The sequence below is a fragment of the Heterocephalus glaber genome, unplaced genomic scaffold, assembly GCF_053883595.1.
Source record: "Heterocephalus glaber isolate CG9 unplaced genomic scaffold, H.glaber_assembly_v1.0 deba00001565, whole genome shotgun sequence".
NCBI lineage: Eukaryota > Metazoa > Chordata > Mammalia > Rodentia > Bathyergidae > Heterocephalus > Heterocephalus glaber.
This window is the reverse complement of record NW_028258352.1, coordinates 484,949-507,941: the sequence shown is the minus strand read 5'-3', so window position 1 is coordinate 507,941 and position 22,993 is coordinate 484,949. Positions and strand designations below refer to the sequence as shown.

At 37.8% G+C, this 22,993-nt stretch overlaps 1 protein-coding gene across 24 annotated transcripts in view; it reads left to right on the top strand.

Moving 5' to 3' along the window:
• Positions 1–22,709, top strand: part of Ncor1 (nuclear receptor corepressor 1) — a 164,246-nt gene extending 141,537 nt beyond the window's left edge. For 17 of the 24 annotated variants that reach the window (XM_087192061.1, XM_087192066.1, XM_087192065.1 and 14 more), the window contains 11 exons: positions 1,229–1,394; positions 1,766–2,259; positions 5,005–5,130; positions 5,821–5,978; positions 6,087–6,310; positions 8,968–9,111; positions 10,871–11,013; positions 15,945–15,998; positions 16,437–16,658; positions 18,117–18,296; positions 19,890–22,709. In XM_087192061.1, the coding sequence (XP_087048187.1) occupies positions 1,229–1,394; positions 1,766–2,259; positions 5,005–5,130; positions 5,821–5,978; positions 6,087–6,310; positions 8,968–9,111; positions 10,871–11,013; positions 15,945–15,998; positions 16,437–16,658; positions 18,117–18,296; positions 19,890–20,077 (2,099 nt within the window). In that variant the 3' untranslated portion in view covers positions 20,078–22,709. The remainder of the gene's footprint in view (positions 1–1,228; positions 1,395–1,765; positions 2,260–5,004; positions 5,131–5,820; positions 5,979–6,086; positions 6,311–8,967; positions 9,112–10,870; positions 11,014–15,944; positions 15,999–16,436; positions 16,659–18,116; positions 18,297–19,889) is intronic. The other 7 variants (XM_087192077.1, XM_087192076.1, XM_087192059.1 and 4 more) reach the window with 5 other exon arrangements.
• The last annotated feature ends 284 nt before the right edge of the window (positions 22,710–22,993 follow it).

The window sequence follows — 22,993 nt, the reverse complement described above, 5'->3', positions numbered from 1 at the left end:
AGATTATATTCTACAAAAATACATAAACTGATGTAAGGGAGCAAAAGAAAGAAAATTGTTGGCTAAAATGATATTTTGTTTTTGTTTTTTTGGTACTGGGGATCAAACTAGGGACTGAGCTAAATCCCCAGCTAAAATGATACTTTGAGAATAAGAGTGGGTGCTAAAATTGTTAGTTCTTATGAGGGCACAGAACAAGAGGAGGTAGAAAAGAAAGTGAGGAAAGAATATGAAAGTTCAAGACCTTTGACTGAAGGACTTGTGATCAAGTTCAAGCTCTCTCCTTTTGTTTTTGTTTTGTTTTTTTTGGTACTGGGGATCAAACTTGGGACCTGGCACTTGCGAGGCAGGTGGCAGAACCACTGAGCTAAATCCCCAGCAAACTCTCACTCTCTTATGGGAGAGCTAAAGTTAAGTGAACAAAAACGTATCAAACCCTGAAACATGGTTCCTAGAATTGCCAAACTTTTGCAAAGGGTAGTGCAAATTTCCTCTCACAAAAGAAAGTGTGCTGAGAGAAAGTTACTTGTGAAGGGCAGTAAAAAAGTAAAGCCAAAAGATCTATGACCAATGAAACAACCCCAATCCCTAGTGTAGCAGTAGTGTATTATTTTCATTATAATGTTTAGGAGTTTGTACCCCAAATGATGTTGTATATCATAAAAATACCCAAATTTGAGGAAATATTTGAGAAATGAACATACCTGATTTGTATTAGAACTTCATTGTCGTTGCTTGTTTTTTTCTCTCTGTAATCAAGATTGGGACTAGACACAAAAAATGGAAGAGACAGTAAATAATTGAAATTTCAAGTTACTAGTAGGTTTTATTGAAATCCCCTCCAATCAGGGATCAGACTCAGGACCTTGAACTTGTGAGGCAGGTGAGGCACCACTGACCTAAATCCCTGGCCCTTTTATTGCATATTTATTGAGGAGCTTAGAAAATATGTTTCTAGGGATGGGGATTTAGCTCAGTGGTTCCACCGCCTGCCTCGCAAGCGCAAGGTCCCAAGTTCCATCCCCAGTACCAAAAAGAAAGAAAGAAAATATGTTTCTACAAAGGCCAGAAAGAATGGTAAGTTTCTTGTTTTATTTATTTTTTTCTTTCCTATTTAGGAATATTAGGAAATAACCAGCCCATAAATGTTGGTGTCTTTTATCTCTGGCCACTTCTTTATGTCTTATCTTTCTCCCTTAAAATTTTTTTTTTTTTTTGGTTCCTTTAGGCACAGAACAGCCTGGCCGACCTGGCAGCCATGGATATGCTCGCTCCCCTTCCCCTTCAGTAAGAACTCAGGAGACTATATTGCAACAAAGACCCAGTGTTTTCCAGGGAACCAATGGAACCAGTGTAATCACACCTTTGGATCCAACGGCTCAGCTACGAATCATGTCAGTCCCTTGTATACTTTGTTTTTGTTTTTTGCTGTTTTTCTTTGTAGATCAGGCTGGACTTGAACTCACTATGTAGTTCAGGCTGGTCTCAAACTCATGGCAATCCTCTTGTCTCAGCCTCATGAGTGCAGGGATTACAGTTATGTACCACCACACCTGGTTCTTATGTATGTTTTGACCCAAAAATATACCAGTTTCTTGCATATACTATATATTGTTTTTAAATTTGTGACTGCAATAGTTTAACACAGTCAAGATTTTCCATCCACTATTCTTTTTTGTTCTTCAATTTGTCCTTTTATCTCTCCAACCCAACCTTAGTAAATGATCTTCCCTTCACAAGAGCTGTAATTTGGTTTTATTTACAGGCCACTGCCTGCTGGGGGCCCTTCAATAAGCCAAGGCCTGCCGGCTTCCCGTTACAACACTGCTGCGGATGCCCTCGCTGCTCTTGTGGATGCTGCAGCTTCTGCACCCCAGATGGATGTTTCCAAAACAAAAGAGAGTAAGCATGAAGCTGCCAGGTTAGAAGAAAATTTGAGAAGCAGGTCAGCAGCAGTTAGTGAACAACAGCAGCTAGAGCAGAAAAGCCTGGAGGTGGAGAAGAGATCTGTTCAGTGTCTGTACACTTCTTCAGCCTTTCCAAGTGGCAAGCCCCAGCCTCATGCTCCAGTAGTGTATTCTGAGGCTGGGAAAGATAAAGGGCCTCCTCCAAAATCCAGATATGAGGAAGAGCTAAGAACCCGAGGGAAGACTACCATTACTGCAGCTAACTTCATAGACGTGATCATCACCCGGCAAATTGCCTCGGACAAGGATGCAAGGGAACGTGGCTCTCAAAGTTCAGACTCTTCTAGTAGCTGTATGTATCTCAATCTGAGTTTCACAATGTGATATCTGAGTAAAGAATTACTTTATTCTTTAGGTAAAGCACTATTCTATGGTATAAAGCAATCCTAATGCTTGACATTAAATGTCAGAGGAAGTTTTTTTGTTTATTAGTGCAAAAATATATTTTCTACAAGGTGATTTAAATATCTTGTTTCCTAAGTATAAGCTTATTGATGTATTTTCCACAAGAAAGCTACATCTTTTATAGAACCAAAGTTGTAAAGTGTTTAGATACAGTGTAGAGCTTTTTAACATATTTAGGCTTTTGAAGGAAGAGGGATGTACCATTGAGCTCAGTGCTACTGAGGTATAATTTCTCAGGAAACATTTGCTAGGAGATGGTTCACTGTTTAGGGTGATCCCTCAAAGCCTCTTGTATCCTTTTTCTAAATTTCCAAAATTTCTAGATTATTAAAAGGAAGGCTACCTTATTATTGGTAATTGGTATTTACTTTGCACCTTTCTTGGATTTTGACCCAGTCTGGTTAGTCATGGTGATATGTACTCTACAAGTAAAAATTCCTAAATTTCCCACTAAAATGTTGAAAAGTTTCTTTTTTAAAATGTCTTCTTTAGCCAGGTATGGTGCTGCACTCCTGTAATCCCAGCACTTGGGAGGCTGAGGTAGGAGGATTGCCATGAATTTGAGCCAGCCTAGGCTACATAGCAAGACTCTGTCTCCGAAATACATGCATACATACATACATAAATAAATAAATAAAATGTCTTTTTTACCATTTCCTAAATTCTGTATGGAATTCCAGAAAAACAATTAGGTATTTGAGCAAGCAGCTAATTAGTACTTGAAGTAATATTAATTATGTAGTCCTCTCTGTTATCTCCATACAGAAACTGAGTAATGAAAAGAATGATTTTTTTCTTTTTTGATACCAGGGATCAAACTCAGGATCTTGCGCTTGCAAGGCAGACATGGTGCACTAAGCTAAATCCCTGGCCCTGAAAAGAATGATTTCTTGTGCAACAGTATGCAATTTGTAGTTCTTATCTTCCAATATCTACTTGTCTAATTGTAACTCGTTTGGTCCATATCTACCCCAGTGCTGAGAGTTAAAAGGGAGCAGTTTAGCGTAGTGTTTAGTGTAGAAGAGATTTCCTTTTAACTTGGGATTTGGAAAATCTACACTAAAACATAGGTTTTCAACATGCAGAAAATTGCTACCTGAGGAAGACGTTAGTTGTATGATCAGGTATTTTGTAGGGGAGATATTAGCACACGTGGTGACCTCACCTAGGCTTATAGTTTGCATGATAAACCAAACCTTGCTGTAGGAATCTGATTTTTCAGCAGGTCTGAAAATATAAATTACTGATTCATTTCTGAGTGTTCATGGTTTTGTACACAATTGCCATTTTTATTACTGGACAGTGAGTTATATCAAGTCCAAAGGCTATCAGCAGTTATGCAGGTGGTTTACAGTTTGACTCTTGAGAGCCTTCCTCACCATGGGAGAAGTGCACTGCTTCACTTTGTGTCTTCAAGAGTAATGTGTACACAGTCCAGTATCAGACTTTCTATTGACAGAATATTATTGTCAGCAGATTTAGGATGTTTATAAGCAGTATTAACAGTGGATACAAAAGTTGCAAATTAGTATAAATTGCTAAATTATAGTCTTATTCTAGTTCCTCAGTGATTATTTCCATCCTATTTATCAGATTTCTCTTCTCCTGAACCCAGATAATTGCAGTGTCCATGACCTGTTTGGGGGCAAAAGAGTTGGGCAATAGAGGAGCAGGTGGTAGCAGAGTAGGAGAGTCTGTCCTAAGGTTTTTTATGTTTCCAGCCAGGTCATATACCCTTTCCTCTGACTCTTTGGTGTACTTGTAGATGCAAAGAGCTCTCTCTGAAGGTTCCTAAGTGGGTTAGACCTATCCCTAGTTCTCAGCTCTGAGCCTAGGGCAGGACTGTGAAAAGCTGCCTGTGCTCCCTCTGCATAGCCCCCCCTCAATTTTCTTGGGAACTGCATCTTAAAGAGGCTCTTCTCTCATGTGAGTAATGTCCAGAGTTGGTTGATATCCTCCCTTTCTGTGAATTCACTTCCATTCCCTTTCATTTCTGTTTATTTTCACAATGTAATACAGCGCAGAAAAATTATTTGGGGTAATTTTTTTGTCAGCAATATTCCAAATGAGAAAATCAGTGTACAATGTTACATAATCTATAGCTTTAAAATCATTATAATGAAGCAGCTTTATAGCCTCAAACTTTTTGTACAGACTGTTCCTGTGAATTGGAATTATTGGAATCAATCAGCTATTGAGATCTTTCTCATTTGTTTATCTTCTCTGATGAGTGCTTTCCTAGTGATTTCAAGAGAATATCACAAATTTGTTCTCTATTTTGCCTCATCTCACTGCTTATTATGGGCTTTAAAAAAGATCTTGGGGCCAGGGATTTAGCTCAGTGGTTCTGGTGCCTGCCTGGCAAGCGCAAGGTCCTGAGTTCGATCCCTGGTACCAAAAAAAAAGATGTCAGGGGTCTACAGAATTTTAGAAAACTGTGTACCTACTGAGATAAGGGACGTGGAGGTACCTCTGAAACATTTCAGTGGGTTCAATAAGTTTTATCATTAACCTAGATGCCATTGAATATTTCTGAAAATTCAAAAACTAAAATATGAAAATAGATTTGAAAAAGTTGTTCTTTTGAAACTTTCCATGGATTCATTTTAAAATAAGACTTCTTTTCTTGAAGTATCTTCTCATAGGTATGAAACACCTAGTGATGCTATTGAGGTGATAAGTCCTGCCAGCTCACCTGCACCGTCCCAGGAAAAACTGCAGGTCTATCAGTCGGAGATTAAGGCAAATCAAACAGAAAGTATGTCTGTTTTAGCCATCATTTACATATTTTCACTTATCTTTTGCTTATTATTTGTCTAAGTCATGTTAAGAAGTTGTTTTTTTTTTTTAAGGTAACCCTGTGTGTCTCGTTAACAAAAAAATACAATTTAAAATTTCAGTAATAAAAGCAACTTTTTGGGGGGTGGCTCTGGGAATTGAACCCATGCCCTCACAAGTTAGGCAAGCATTCTTCCAATGAGCTATATCCCCTGCAACCCCCAAAAAGCAGTTTTCTCTTACAGTATTGGGGATTAAATCCAGGGCCTTTGCACTAAACTGCATCTCCCAGCCCTTCCTAAGTTTCTAAGTTGCACAGGATGAGTTCTAATTTGCAGTCCTCCTGCCTCAGACTCCTAGAGTGCTGGGATTACAGGCATGAACCATCATGCCCAGATGAAAAAACAGCTTTTAATCTTAGTATTATTCTTTTATTTATAGTTGAATGATACAGAAAATTGATATTTTCTTTGCTTACTTCTACATTCATTTTATTCATTAATCCTCAGACTTCCATTGGTGAATATTTTTTGCTTCAAAACTAAGATACCTACGTTCTGTATTTAGATTCATGCAACATTGTTTTCACATGTTCTTCTGAATTATGTGTAATCTTTGATGAGTGAGATGGGGCATCTCAGGAGTACGACAGCTATCTGTTCTCTCTTAGATGATCCCACCATACAGTATGAAGGACCACTGCATCACTATCGACCACAGCAGGAATCGCCATCTCCACAACAGCAGCTGCCCCCTTCTTCACAGGCAGATGGGATGGGGCAGGTGCCCAGGACCCATCGGTTGATCACACTTGCTGATCACATCTGTGTAAGTGTTTTATTATTATTTTGATTATGCAAAAAGCAGATTTCATATAGAAAGTGAAAACCATGGGGATACATACTGAATTTAATGACTTCCTTTTCTCATTCACAGCAAATTATCACACAAGATTTTGCTAGAAATCAAGTTTCATCGCAGCCTCCACAGCAGCCTCCTACTTCTGCATTCCAAAATTCACCATCATCTTTGATGTCTACACCTATCAGGGCTAAAACATCAAGTCACTATAGTCCAGAATCCCAATCTCAGTCTGTCCTCCATCAAAGACCAGGTTCCAGAGTCTCGCCAGAAAATCTTGTGGACAAATCCCGGGGAAGGTATGGTCTTTACTGTGAATTGTATGTAAAATACCAAGCGTTAAAACAGTTGGAAAATATCTGCAAGATAGGGGATTAATTTCATACACAAGTTCATTTATGCCTTTGTTCCCTAGAAAGTGTGAATTGGGATTTTTCCTCTGCATATTGTTAAAATGTCCACTGTCTGGGCATTTGGTATTATGTTGTTTTGTTGTTTTTTGTTTTTTGGGTACTGGGGATTGAACTTGGGATCTTGCACTTGCGAGGCCGGCAGCGGAATGGTACTGTGTTTTTAGTGCATATTCAAAAGTTGGCTGTACTATTATGAGTAATGAAGTAGTTTGGTTGTAATTTAGGGACGATTGAGTGCTCCTTCAGATTCATCTCTCAAGTTGGGTGTGATGGTACATGATGTCTGGGTTCATGAGACTAAGGTAGAAGGATCATGAGTCTGAGGCAACATAGTAAGATCTTGTCTCAAAAACAAAAAATAATCACCTGTAAATGTTCATCTTTCAGTGGTTTCTGTTGGGCCAGCAGTACTAAACCTTTAGGAAGGTGACATTAAATAAGGGAAAGTGACGCCACCAGAGGCATCATGAGAAGAAGCATTTTATATGGGAGAAGTATCTGATAAAGAATATTTTCTTACCTGATATTCTGTGCTTGGACTGAAAACAAAAGGAGGCGAGGATTTTATTTGAAAATGGTAGATTAAATATCAGCAAATGTTAAATTACAGTTAAATAGCACAAAGAGAATTAATTCATAAGAAAGCTAAGAATGAACATGAAATAAAAGAGCAAAGATTTGGCAAGTACCTGGATAACACAGAGGACAGATGAACAAGAGGAGTAGAAGTCATAGCTCAGAGCATGAAAAGGAAAAATCTACAGTAGAAATGATTATCCAAACTGCACACAAACTCCTCAAAGTTAGCAAAGAACAGAAATAATAATATATTTTAAGAATCTTTTAAAAAAACACTTTATTGCAGAACATTTCAAACATACACACAAGTAGAACAGTACAGTACCCCATACAGGAGTATTCTGAAGCAAAACTGGATGCTATTAAGGATAGGATGGAAATCTGTTTATTCTCTTTAACCAAAAAAGTATATAGTTATTAAAGAAATCTGCAGTCACTGTTGATTTCATGTAAGATTTTGAGCAGTTGATGGCATTTATGAAAAAGAGAATCTATTTGCTTTTTCACTTGTAATTTTATTACCACTACACTTGTGCATCGGAATGAAGAATGTTACATTTCTTCCATTGTTTTAGTAAAATTACCTAGATTTATAGTTTAAATTGTTCACATAATCTATAAGCAAAACAGAGGAGTTTTTCTGTAGTTCTAGAACAGGATGTAAATGCTATAAATCACATATAAATGGCTGAAAGATGCTGGGACATGGAGGGTAGACAGAGAAAAGAAGTAGAATGCCATGAGTGCCAATTCACTTTTCAAAAAAAGATAGTTGAAGTATGCTGTGTATTACTCTTTTTTTTTTTGGTACTGAGGATCAAATGCAGGATCTTGCGCTTGTGAGGCAGGCGCAACACCACTGAGCTAAATCCCTGGCCCGTATTACTCTTGAAATTAAGTCCTTCTAGGGCCGGGGATTTAGCTCAGTGGTTTCACCACCTGCTGCACAAGCGCAAGGACCTGAGTTCGATCCCCAGTACCAAAAAGAAAAAAAAAATAGAGACCTGGTGAAATTAAGTCCTTCTAGATCTTTTTCAAAACCTGTTTGGGGGGGGCTGCAGGGTCACCCCTGATTGACCCAACACAAGTACTGGCTAATTAACAACAGATAAACTAAAGGTTAAAATGGGCAAAATGTGGTGAAGTTAAATCAATGTTTGTATCTTTAATGGAAGAGAGTTGATACTGTATCAAGTTTAATAAATCAAAAAGTAAAAATGTAATATTAGAGTTTCAGAGGTAAATACCAAAGGAACTAAAAACAGTTGCCAAAAATTAAGACTTGGTGCTGATTTGGAAAGGAAATAATCGAATAATATTTTATATATATGCTTAACTATAGTAGTAATTAATGCAGATGTTAAAAGTCACAGGTGGTGCTTGGTGTGTGCAATCTGTAAGTCAAACTTTTTTGGGGGGAGGGGTGCTAAACTGTATTTATCTCACATTATCCTTACCAATATGGTATACAGAGGAAAAACATGAAATTGCAGAGAACCTCAGTGCTAAAATGGTTTAACTAGAGCCTGTTGTTGGCTCACTGGACAAAACTCCTTATGGATCAGTTTAATACTTAAGTCCTTAATAGAGAAATTACTTATTGAGGAAAGACCTGGTAGGTTATGAGTTAAAATAAGCAGTGAAACCCTTGAGGGTTCACCCGGACAACTGGCCAAAGGGTAGGATGGAGCCTGATATTGAAGTATTCTACATGCAAAGCTTTAGAATGGGGAGATTCTGCTGTTGTGTCCTTCTTGTACACTCTTGTGATGTGCCTCTCCATCCATGGAGAGAGCAGCAGAAACCATTTTTGATAACTAGGTATACAGCAAGTACCTAAGTCAGGTTTTTTTTTGGTCAGAGAAATCGGCAGCCTTTGCTCCTCCTGAATGAAGTCATGAGTTAACAGTTTCTGTTTAGGGTGAGCTCTTGTGGAACATAATCTAATTTACATGTTACAACAGCAGGCCTGGAAAATCTCCAGAGAGGAGTCATATCTCTTCAGAGACCTACGAGCCCATCTCCCCACCCCAGGTTCCAGTTGTGCATGAGAAACAGGACAGCATGTTGCTCTTGTCACAGAGGGGCATGGAGCCTGCAGAGCAAAGGTAAGGAGAGCCACTTCTAGCCATAGCTCTTGCTTTGGGAGCAGGCTTAGTGCCTTGAAACTTTATTTTAGTCACTATCTTTTTTTCTTTTGTGTAAGGATGGGACTCTCAGAGGACCATTTAGTCTTTGTTTTCACAGTGAGCTAATGCTAGTGGATTTTAGCAAAACTATATTTAAATAAAGAAAATTTGTTCATTATTCTTGAAATTAAGTCCTTCTGTATCTTTTTCAAAACCTATTTTGGAGGGGCCTACAGGGTTACCCCTTGATTGAGCCAACACTAGTACTGGCTCATTAAACAGATCTGCTTTATATATTTTTATCTATCTCTATCTAATGTTCATTTGTCCCCTTCTGTCTGTTCACTCTCAATACTTCCCCAGAGTGGTTTGTCTAAAACTCACTTCAAGTCAACCTCTAAGTGACTAGTATGGCATTTGAGTTCCCTCAGGATCAGGTTTACGCAGTTTTATTTCCTACTACTTAACCCTTATGCTGTATTCTGTGTTCTCTGAATTTCTTTCCATTCGGTTTCTTGGTGTATAACAATCATCCCCAATGCTGGGAGGTGAATGTGATTTGCCTGTGGTCAGACTGATAAGACAAGAACAGTCTGGTTTTAAAGCAAAGTCTAACTGTACACTGTTGCTGGATTTCTTAGAATGTATAATTTGTTGTTGTTGTTGTTGTTGCTGGGGATCAAACTTAAGACATTGTGCTTGCCAGGCAGGCATGGCACCACTGAGCTACATCCTGGCCCATAATTATTTTATTGTGTATATTCTTAAACAACCAAATATATATTGCTATCCTCAATGAAATGAAGAAGAAATTTACTTTTGGAGAGGGAATGATGTTAAATATAATTATTTACATGATTTCCCTTGAGTACATGAATTTTTTGAGACCAGGGACCATGTCTTAACTCATTTTTCTATCACCTTAATTCTCTTTCTTAGATAATATTTTTTGTTTGTGAATCCACGTGACCAGATTAGGTCATCAACTGCTTTCCTTCCATACATTCTCTATTACTAGCTCTAGTTCTAGCTAGATCTTTGGTTGCTTTGAACTGTAGGGGAAACTTGTTTTTAAAAATGCATTAATATTGGAAGCTGCCAATGAAATATAAAGTCTGTGCATTAAACTCAGCTCACCTGATAACTGGCTTGAAATGACTGTAACAAACTAATTGCTTAGGTAGGAACTCTTACCATTTTATAGGCAAGTATGCTACTAGTTGTAACTTTGGTGTAAGGAAATAATTTTTAAATTCTGCTGGAATGGTAATCATAAATAGTTCATGTTGCCAGGCATGATGGCACACATCTACAATCCCAGCATTCAGGAGGCTGAGGCAGGAGGATTGCCATTGAGTTCAAGGCTAGTCTGAACCTACATAGCAAGTAGTTCTCAAAAGAAAAAACAATAATGTTGTTAAGTAGAAAGCATCATGATAAGCTGTTCGAGTTTTCTTATCGTATTCATTTGTTGCTTGTTCATTCCTTAATCTCTATTCTCAATTTTTGCCATTTTAATCTTAACTTTATAATATCATCTTTGAGGGCTACAGTTATTTGATTATGACCTTAAATGATATACTGACTGGATTATGGTAACATGGTCTTTCTAAAAGTTGTAACCACAAACACAAGATTGGGAGGCAGTAGTTTTCCAAGTAGTCTATAACTATCATCATCCACTGGAATGTTTCCAGTAAGTACATGATTATAATAGACTGAACTGTGTTCCTAACAGGAATGATTCTCGCTCACCAGGGAGTATAAGCTATTTGCCTTCATTCTTCACCAAGCTTGAAAACACATCACCCATGGTTAAATCAAAGAAGCAGGAGATTTTTCGTAAGTTGAACTCCTCTGGTGGAGGTGACTCTGATATGGGTAAGTGGGATTTCTTTCATGAACCCCAAATGGAACATGAATTAATACTGCCAGTCTTGCCTCTCCTGTAATCCTTGAGTGTGAAGACTCCCATAATGCATTTATCCAATACATGTGACCTAAAGTTCCTTCCCAGATGTCTGCCAGTTCACAAAGAATAGTCCTATTTGTGAGCAGAAACTTGCTCCTCTTTGAAGCTGTCCATTTTCCTTGGGAACTAATGTTAGGATACTTTTTTGTTATGTAGGGCTGGCTGGATTAACTCTGTAGTTTTTTGTTTGTTTTTGAACCCATTAGTATTAGTCTTATCTATTTGAATGCCCTCCACATGACATTTCACACATTTTTTTTTTTTTGGTACCGGGAATCAAACTCTGATCCTTCCGCATTTGAAGCAGGTGGCAGAACCACTGAGCTAAATCCCCAGCCCGACATTTTGCACATTTGAAGGCATGTTTCACGAGTCATCTTCTTTCTGTAAATATCCCATTTTGTCAGTGGTTCCTTATATCCTGGTTCTAAGTACCCCTGATAAGTCAACTGCTCTCCACCAAGTAATACAAAAAATAGTGTGATAAGGTACCCTGAGATTATATTAGCTTTTTTGTTGCCAACCTAAACACTTAAGTTATAGTACACTTGTTATAAATATAGATGTCAAGGTCTCCTGGTGGGCTGCTCTTAATTTATACCTCGCCTCTGCTCTGCTTTTGCAAATACTAGTCCCAAGGACAGGGCAAGACAACATGTACTTATTCCATTCCAACTACTTTTTCTGCCAGGGTCTGTCTAGATCAGTTTAGTTGTTCAGCGTTCACCTACAACACAGATAATTAGCATCAATAATAATAGTAGTGAAAGGTTAACTGGCATTTACTGTGCTAGACACCATTCTAAATATATACATAGGTACATTCATTTAACCTCACAACAACCCTACATGCTACATTTAATTATCTCCATTTTGTAGATGAGAAAACTGAGACTCAGAGAGGTTTAATAACTGGCACGGGTTACATAACTAGTAATGGGGCTGTGGTTCAAACCCAGGCATTCCAATTCCAGAGTCTATGCTTCCCAGTGATGTACTAAGTGCCTTCTAACAATTCTGTACTCACAGCATCCTCAGCCAGATTATTGGTAAATACCCAGCAGAGCTCCATGGCAGAACCTTTCCTTTGGACTAATGTGCACATGTTTCTCAGAACTCTCCTGTACTATTAACTCAACATGGTCACTTGTATGATCCCCCAGTCCAGTTGTGACAATCTAGATCTACCTCTATCTACTCTTTCTTTTTCTTCCTTTTTTCTTTTCTTTCTCTCCCTCTCTCCCTTTTTCTCTCTTTCTCTTTTTTCCGATGTGTCATCTACTAGTCTTCTGATCCTGTCAAAAGAAAGAAATGCCAGGTGGATGTGTATTTGGGTTTCTGCCACTTTGATTAATGTTGAACATCAAAGAGAAAAAAGGATGAGCTCCGTATCACTTGTGAACTTATTTAGCTCTTAACTACATTTGACTTTTTAAGTGACAGCAAATCATCTCAAAGAGAAGTGCTAACAGATGATCTCAAAAGATAAATATTTTAGAGTATCAGAATTGCTTTCAGGCCTACAGATGTACTTAAGAAAATACTATCATAGGGCCGGGGATTTAGCTCAGTGGTTCTGCCACCTGCCTTGAAAGCACAAGGTCCCAAGTTTGATCCCCAGTATGAAAAAAAACACAAACAAAAAACAAATAACTAAGAAAATACCATTATAGAGTTTGTCTCCAGTCTTCCAACAGTTTCATGTATTATTTACAGCTCCTCAAACGTCACCAATAAGAATACAGTGCCTTCATTTTCAGATTCTCTCACAACTCAAAGATGAATCTGTCAAAGCATGGAGATGTATAGATTTAAAGCAGTTGTCAAGAACTGTTTGAGCTTGGTGTGGTCTATGCTCATCCTCTTAGTTTTTGTCTCGCCCTTCTACTGGGAAGGAAGTCAATCCCTGGTGGGAGGTGCCATATGCAGGCTGAAGAAGCCTACTTACAATGATTCTCTTACCTAGTGTTTTGTGTTGTTCTTCACAGCAGGTCTCAGTGACTACTTAGTAGTCACTGAGTTGACTGAGGGATGGTCTCTGCTCTCCAAATGTACAATGAAAAACTACTGTAAGGGGAGATGAAGTATAATTACAACTAACACAACTGCTTTAGAATCTATAGTTTTTTTGTAATAACCCCACTTAAGAAATGGGAAGTTTGTATTAAAGAACTAGTGAGCTTCTGGGACCCGAAAGCACCATTTGGTCCCCACTGGGCAACTGAACTAAGAGATCAAGGCCATCAGCAACTAAGATAGTTTTGCTTCAAAGAATTGTGTCTCAATTCAGTTAATGAGTTTATTCTTTTTAAACCGTGCTACATTAAAACTATTTGATCTCTTTGCAGCTTCTAACAAGTGAATCATTTTTCTGTTTCAGAAATGCACTACTTTTTTTTAGATACTGCATTCTCCTGTTGTTTCGTTTTGTTTTGTTTCTCTCTACCTCTTCGGCCATTTCTTCAGTCTTAGAAGCTTGGTCTTGCTCTGCCAAGCCCTTGTTGTTTCCAGGGCTCTCTGCCCTTTCTCTTCTGAGTCATTTCAACCACATGGGAGTCTTAAACTGTCACTTTCATTTACTTTTGGGTTTTTTTTTGGTACCGGGGATTGAACTCCGGTCCTTGCACTTGCAAGGCAGAGGGGCGGAACCACTGAGCTAAATCCCTGGCGAACTGTCACTTTTATGCTAAAAACTCTGAAGTTTCTGTCTGGGTTCTAGCTTTTCCTACTAAGTTGTGCTTCGTATGTACCGTTGCAGATCTTGTTTCTTCTTGAACAGCTTACTGGCTGCTTAAATGTCTGAAGCTGAATCTACATGACAGCTCCCCACACTGAAAGTTCTTGCTTCCTCCCTTCCTGTTACCTTTTACACCACCCATCACTTTTTTGGCTTCCTCTGTCAAATCTGCCTTCTAAAGAGCTCTTAGAATCTACCTTTCATTCTCCATTCTGAGTAATACCACATTCTTTTTTTTTTTTTTTTTCAGCTGTATTAGTATTTTAACTATAATTTTTTTAAAAATTTACATTAAATGCACATTTTATAAAATGACCACTTATAAGAGTCTATAAAAACATTTGGTATTTCTGATACTTCATTAGCTTTAACTTTATTCCCTTCCCAAACAAAAAATTAAAGAGGATGGCAAGCTATTTACAAAATGACATTTAATTGTGTTGTGATCAGGCTGACATTCTAAACTTCTTCAGTGCAGCAGCTTTCTTGTCTATCCTAGCATAACACTTCTCCACTGCCTTTTCAGTGCCTTCATGAATACCACATTCTGACTTAAACTAGGGGTCCTCAAACTTTAATACACACCAGTATCACTTGAGTACTTATTAAATATATGAATTACAGTACTCTAGGAATATAGAAATTCTGCATTTTTACCAAATTACCCAGGTGATTATGGTTTGTATGGGTTCAGAAAATGTTAAATGTTGATACATTCTGAGTAAATATGTATTATCATTGGTTGAACTGTATGAAATTATCTACATCTGACCATTTTTAATTAAAAAAATTAATTTTAAGCCAGGTGTGGTGGTGCCACACCTGTAATCCCAGCACTTTGGGATGCTAAGCCAGGAGGATCTCAAATTCAAGCCCAGCCTAGAAAACTGAGCAATTCATCAAGAAGATCTGTCTTAACTAAAAAATATTTTTTATAAAGGGCTGAGGATGTAGCTCAGTGGAAAGGTCCTGGGTCTAATCCCCAGTATTGTTTTTTAAAAGTAATTTAAGATTTAACCTATAATAGCTCAATGAGTATTTGTCAAATAAACAAATGAGTTCTATTCCACAAACTCTGATAACTATAAGGCTAACGCATCGGGTCCTTGGCTTGCGAGGCAGGCGGCAGAACCACTGAGCTAAATCCTTGGCCCGAGGTTGAGTTCATTCACTGTGTTATCTGGCCCATAAGTAACTGTCACCCAGAATAATTGTTTTATATATAGTTCTTTCTGGAGATTGTTTTCCTCTTCCTCTTGTCAGTTTCAAATCTACCTGATAACAAAAAGCTTCTAGACACACTTGCTCTTGCATCTTCACAGGTGGCTGTCATCCCTAGGCTAAGAGTCAATCCTTCTGCAATCTTACCTCATCCATAGGTTGCCATTGGTTTAGGCACTCACTTATTTCCTGTGTTCTTTTTTTCCATTTAAAATTTTAAGCAACAAGTTGGAAGCCATAGAAACACCATTTATGTCCCCAAATTCCTTCCCCACCTGGCACAAAATGCTTTGTAAGTAGTTACCAGGTCACCTGCTGTTTTCATTCAAACTGCAAAATGCAAATTACAAGTTTCACAGTTAGCAGGACTAAAAGAATCAAGAGGCAGCACCTTTTATCTTATCCAGGGAATATCCTGAGAATGTAAGAATAATTTCCAATTAGCCATAGTAAGGAAATAGCCCTTTTCATACTGAACACTAACATGGGTTTCCTCTGGCTCTAATCTCATTCTGCTTAAATCCCACTGGTATTTTTAGGAGTCAAGTTAGAGGCTGAAGTTTCTTTTTTACTAGAAAGCCAAGATTCCTCTTCTGAGAATGATTTTTTTCCTGTTTGTTATTTTCTCCAGTAGTGCAAGGTCTCTTTCCCTTTTGTGAGTTTATATTACTTGTTTTGTGTTCTCTGCTGCACCTAATTTTTTGTTTCCCAATTTCCTTTTTAAAAGAAAGGTGGTTTCATTTTATCTCTACATAACAGATGTAAAATAAAGGTTGAGATCATGGAAAATATAAAGGTTAATTTTACTGTAGTAATTTCTTTTTGAGACTTTATCAACATATATGATTATCTCAGTTAACTGAAATGTATGTTTAAATATAGCAGCTGCTCAGCCAGGAACTGAGATCTTCAATCTGCCAGCAGTTACTACATCAGGTAAGATTCAAAATATGTTATTTACTAGTATGAATAGTCAATTCAAGAAGTAAAGACTGATTACATATGAGGGGACTGTTCTAGTATGTAAAAGTGAATAATTTAGTCAGGGAAGAGTCAATGGCACAAAAGGGAATTGAGATTCAATAAACACTTAAGATAAATGAAAAAAGAAAATCAAAACTGTTAAAGAACAGTGCAGACACTATGGAACTGAAGAAAGCAGTAAATTAAGTAACTAACAGAAGTATGGGTGACTGATTCCTAGGAGAGGCAGATTTCCTTGTGTTACCTGTGGATGGAGAATGCCTCTGTGTTGGCCCTCATTGGTGTTCTAGGCAACCTGATTCAGTGGGCTGAAGGGTGTATGCAGTCTGCTGTTCATTTCCCTGTATCCTGATGTGCCTCTCAGAAACAAGCAGAAATGTACTCTTCCAGGCGCAGTTAGCTCTAGAAGCCATTCTTTTGCTGATCCTGCCAGTAATCTCGGCCTAGAAGACATTATCAGGAAGGCTCTCATGGGAAGCTTTGATGACAAAGTCGAGGATCATGGAGTTGTCATATCTCAGTCTGTGGGAGTAGTACCTGGTAGTGCCAGCACCTCACTTATGACCAGCAGTGAGGCACGGAGGGATGAAGGGGACCCGTCACCTCACTCAGGTAAAGTTTTCATTTTAGTGTTCTGCTGCTGCCTTTCCTGATGAAAAGCCAATTGGCAAGTTCTGATGCATCACTGAGAGATTCCATTTGTCTTCATGGGTTCAGAGACATCTCTAGGTTTTAGTTCCTTTAAATTTAAAAAATTTTTTTGACTTATCCAGACCTTATAACAAATAAGGATTTTTTACCCTGAATGTCACCCTCCTGGTATCAGATTTTATTTTTGTTTGTATCTAGTTTACTCATGTATTGATACAAGTATAATTTCATTTTGTTTTTTAATAAAAGTGACTTAGGATTGTAATACAAAATGATAGGCTTAGTATAATTTTAACCCATAAAGGAAAGAAACCACCACACCCAGTCCATGTGATCACATCACCCAGAAAGCTAGCGTTACCTTGGGATAAAGCAAGATTCCAGACAGGTCTCTGTGTAGACACAGATAAAAAGATATTGGAGTCTGACAATTTTAACTTCCTGTTAAAACCATACAATGTTTATATATGATCTTTTTCTTAATCTTTTGATAACTACTATCTTTTTTTAACTAAATTACCTGAAGGTCAGTAATGTTTCAATTTTGTTTAAGGGTTATTTTCCTTTGGTGTCATTGGAAGATCTCACTAGGTTATGTAAAATAATGAGATTAGAAGTTGCTTTTTAAAAAAATCTACATGTGGGCCGGGGATTTAGCTCAGTGGTTCCAGTGCCTGCCTCGCAAGTGCAAGGTCCCGAGTTCGATCCCCAATACCCCCCCCCCCCATCTACATGTAATTTGAAAACTATCAATTTACTGGCTATCCTAAAAAAAACCAAGCATTTTCCCCTTCTTGCTCTTAGTTTCTAATTTTTACGGATTTTCAGTGTGTGTTCAGGCCATAATACTGGTGACTGTCATGGAATTACAATATTGGTTGTATAGGATGTGGGATATGCTGATCCTGTTCTCCTGGGGCTGAGGAGAAATTGTGCTGCTGACCTAGGCTCTAATCTCATCTGAGATCTTTAATGTTTTGTCTTAGAACCCAGCCAAGGGTATCTCATGCCTGTGAGCTTTATAAATTAAACAGAACCTGAGAAAATACAAAGGGCTACCAAAACTCTGCTAACCTCTTGCTGCTAAAACAGTGTATTAATTCCTCTGCTTACTTACCTTGGATTAGGGGGATAAGGTAAAAGAGAGTAGGTAGGTAGTAAGAATTTAAGATTTTGTCACCCTTTCTTTAGCACAGCTTCTGTGCTAGCCAGTAAAGTTTTATGTTTCAGGAATTCTGTTTCCTCAGTTCCCACGTTTTTAAGTTTATGGCATGAAGATGCACCCCTTTGTTTTGGTTGTCATAAGTGAAATTCTGGCTTTTAAATAGTATTACCTCATCAGTTGCTAGGATCTGGAGTCTTCACACTATCATTCTGACATTTTCACTTAGTGTAATTTAACTTGAATTTTATTTTTAGGAGGCGTCTGCAAACCAAAGCTCATCACCAAGTCCAGCAACAGGAAGTCTAAGTCCCCCATTCCTGGGCAGGGCTACCTGGGAGCTGAGAGACCCTCTTCTGTATCCTCCGTCCACTCAGAGGGTGATTACCACAGGCAGACACCAGGGTGGGCCTGGGAGGACAGGCCCTCTTCTACAGGTGAGAAGCTAGGTTTTACCTGGTAGAAAATGAGACTTAAAGCAATTCGTATGAATGCTTTGTTATCACTTCTGCAAAAAATCAGTAATGTTTATAGTTTGGAAAACTATATTCCCATTTCTGTATCATTTATTAATTGGCTCTACGTTGCAGAATAGAAATTGAATGCATATAATCTTGAAACTTTTTTTTTTTGGTACTGGGGATCGAACTCTGGTCCTTGTGCCTGCACAGCAGGCGGCGAAACAACTGAGCTAAATCCCCGGCCCTAATCTTCAAACTTTTAATGCAAGGTCTGACAGAGAGCTGTGAAAAAGTAATCTTATCCATTCTCCGTACTTCTGTATTGTGCTTGTTGGTAACCAGCATTTACTGTTTTCAAAGCAACAGTCTACATGAATAGCACCTAAATATTAAATACTACTTCTAAGGCAACTTTACCTATTCTCAAGAGAAGGCTCTTGGAAAATACCAAAAAATCAAAATCAGAAATAAAACAGTTTTAAAAAGTCATCTGTCTGTGGGTTAACTATGTTTTCCTTTTGTGCCTTTTTATAAACTTACAACTGTGATAATGGTAGATTTAAAAAGGAACAGTCTTTTTTAATAAAACTAAGATATTTGCTATAAATTTCAGGGTTTCTGAGAATTGTATGCTGTCCTTTTCTTAGCAGGTTAAACACACACATATGTCACACACACACAAAATCTGAACTGTCCCCTCTCCCTTATGACATAAAAACAAGCTGGGTATGGTTGTGCACACCTATAATTCCAGCATTCAGGAGGCTCAGGCGAAAGGATCACTGCGAATTCTAGGCTACATAATGAGTTCAAGGCCATCCTGAGCGACATAGCAAGATACCTGTCTCAAACAAAAGATGTAATTCATATAATTACTAGTACAGTTTAAGGCTTTTCCCTTATAAAATTTTTATGCCACATGAAAATTAATAAGTATTAGTTTATTGCTGCTTCTCTGATATCTCTTAGTAAAGGAGGTATTATAAGACCACACAGGAGATTACTTGATAAAATGGTTTTATGGGTTTAGTTTTTTAAGCTGTAAGAGGTGTTCTGGGGACAATTTATCCATCTAGAAATCCACAAAAGGTAGCAGTGCTCATTTGTCCCACTTGTAGATCTATTCAGTAAGATTCTGTAGATCACACACATCTTGCTGCCTCTCCGTCTGAAGTTCCTGGGTACTTGTACCCTTACCTTCTGAAAACTCTACTACTCCATTTGTTGTATAAAATCAAGGAAGATCTTACTGTAACCTGACTTTATTTCAGTTACAGCTTAATATTCCATAGTTCCACTTAGTCCAGCCCTGGAGTTTTCTCTTCTGGGCCCAGCAACCCTCTCTCATTTGCTTATTCAATGCTATTTGTCCTTTATAGACTTGGACTGATTGCTGCATATCATTGGCTAGAATCTTAAGTGGTGAAACCTTGGCCCTTCTATGTTGTGTTAATTTTGTTTTTGTTGTGTTACACAAACAGATTGTGTTGTCTTATCCTATAATGGTTGGATTAGATGAAACAGCAAGTATGCTTATAACACTTAAAACTCTAATTTTTCTTTTGTCAGGCTCAACTCAGTTTCCCTATAACCCTCTGACCATGCGGATGCTCAGCAGTACACCACCAACACCGATTGCATGTGCTCCCTCTGCTGTGAACCAAGCAGCCCCTCACCAACAGACCAGGATCTGGGAGCGGGAGCCCGCCCCTCTACTCTCCGCACAATATGAGACGCTGTCTGATAGTGACGATTGAACTGCACAGAAAGGGGCATTGGGGTCAGGGCCCAGAGAAAGCGCTCCAGTTTCTGGTGGTTTCATTTTAATTATAGGTTAAAACCCAGCCTTCCTGTGACTGTGCCCAAAGACCTTTCAGAAGATCCAGGGCCACAGAGATGAAGAAATGATGGAAATTCATTTGTGAAGTCAAATGGGAGAAAACAAAAACCTGCCTTTGATATAGGCAATTCAGTGGATTATAATAATAGTGGAGGGTTGAAATGTAGAATTTTTAAAAAGTGGACAATTCCTGTTCTTACATCTGTTTGTAAAGAGAAAAAAAAATCACTGTTCTGTAAATAGATGACCTTTTTGCAGTGTATCCCCTTGCTGTAGTATTTGGTGTACTTATGTTCAAATCAGCGCATCAACATTGGGGATAATTTTTAAAAATCTTTTTGTCTATCTTTTTAACCCTTGCCTTCTAAACAACCTCATACAGCCCATTTACATAATGTTGGCTGTCACGGGCATTGTACTTTTATCTGATTTTCTTTCCTTTAAATTCAGCTTCCCAGTGATGTTTAAAATCTTGTGAAAATGTTTAATTTTTTACACAGACCCTGCTATAAAACCTGTACATTAGGGTCAAAAAGTAGGAGCAACAAAATTCTGCCATATTGTAAATTTCCAGTGTAGGCTTTAATTTTTCATTAGTAGCACTGAAAAAATACTATTGCATGGGTATGTTATACTTCAGTTTTAAAGTTTTAAAGGCTTATTTGAGGCATACCTCACTGTTATGCACACTGGTAATTTAACCATGCCCCTAAATACTCCTTTTCTTCTGCATTTGATGCAGCCCAACAAAGCTTTTGTTTTGAAATAAATATAACTGCCCTGTCCATAGCTACAATAGATTGTGATTTAAGACTCTTGGTGTCTCAGGTTTCAAGGAAAAATAATTTTTCTTCAATTTGATATATATGATTGGTTGAGTTTAAAGAATGATCTATATATTATCTCAGTCTTTTTTACTTGCTTTGGTACTGCATCCTGAACAAATATTTCCCGCCTCTGTCAGCGCCTACTTCAGGAATTCACTGTTAATGTTTTCACTTTACAGATCTGCAAGGTGCAAATAATGTAGAAGATTGAATTCTAACCTAATTGTGGTACGGGGGTCAATTTTATCCCTATTTAAGATTTGTTGAATTTTCAGGGTTTTTTTTTTCATATAATTAATAGCATTTAAGCATCCTTCAGTAGCATACTTTTTTTTCCACTAACTATGGGAGAATGCCACTCATAACTGGAAAGGCGAAAAAGAGGTCTCTCAGGATGATACAAACTAGCACTTTACAGATTTTCAAGTAAACCAAAACTTCTAAACAAAAGTACTCAATCCTCTTAAGGAAGCAGTTCTACAATTAACCACTGACTGACACCCTCCTATCACTAGCAGCACTGTTGTCTAATTCCTGTTTTACAGATGAAGACAGGCTTAATAATGCTTTACTCATATAATTCAGTAAGTGACAAACACAGGCCATTGCTCATGTTTGTCTAGCGTCGAGGCCTTCATGCTTGTCACTGTTCTGCTCTTGTACACTTGACGTCCTCAAAGCAAACTTTAGATCAGAATTAGTGGTCAGAGTTCCTATTACTTGGAAAGTTGGTATCTTTCTAATAATATTTACAGGTATAATTAATTATACCATGAATGAAAGTGATGACTAAAAAGTGATGACTAAATGTTCTAAACAGTTTTCTCCTCAGTTTTTTTCAGGTACCAGTAATATTCTAGAACTTAATAATTGCTAACTGGCCCAAAAAAGGAACATGTTATTTTTCTGTAACCCTGAGCATCTTAAATCTATTTAGAGTCAGACTAGAGCCTAACTTTAGTTAGTTTTACAGTTCTAGTTGAGAACCCCAAGGTGAGCTGATGCTAACCACTCACTCCACTCTCATCATAGCACTTGGGTGACTATACTTCACCTACCATCACTTGGAGAAGAAATTTCAGAATAGGAGATAAACTCCAGTATCACTTCTTAGTTAAAAGTGATGAAAGGGTAGAATTCTCATACAGCTTGCTTATTTATGGAACAAACCCTGAGAGAGGTGGAAGTTCATCTTACCATGATGCCAACAGCAAATACAGCTCTGACAGTGGCTGATGACTTGCGAAGCCAGCTACAAACCAAGGCTTATAACTCTGTAGGCTTAGAGTCAGCATTTTGATGCTGTATCTTTAGGCCTGACTTTTTAGTACTGATAACTAAACTAAGGTCTTCCAACCCTATTCATAGGAATACTATAATGACAGCCAATTTTCCAGTGCATGTTTACAGTTGGGAATTTCATAAATGCTTTAATTTTGAAATGTTGATTCTACTTTAAATATATTTATGCCCTGAATACTCCAAAGACAGTACAGAAATTTACACTATTTTAAACATTTCAATTCAAACCAGTAAAGGAGATCAATGCTCCTTTTGCTTCACTACCTTGTTTTACACCAGCGCAAATGAACTTCGATGAGAATACCCACAGGTACAGACTGTCATTTTGAAAACTACTAGTTTTTCCAGAAGTGGGACCATGAGCTCACTCATTGTAGAAGACTAAAAACTCTTAAATAAAACATGGAGTTAAAAACCTAACTTTTAGTACCCTTGCAATTGTGAAAAAGTAAAAACATTCTCAATACACAAGGTGAGTGGTTGACAATTTTTTTTTTAAAATAAAGACTGGATTGCACTGAAAATCTAATCATCGCTCAGATTTAGATTTGATTGATGGAATTAGCTGGGTGGTAAGTAATAAGCCTAGATAAAAAGCAGGAAGAAATTTGTATCTGCAAAATACAAAATTCTGTTTCTAGTTTAACCCTTGAGGATTTGAATCTCAGGGTTTCTATTTTGTTTTTATTAACTTCAAGTTATTT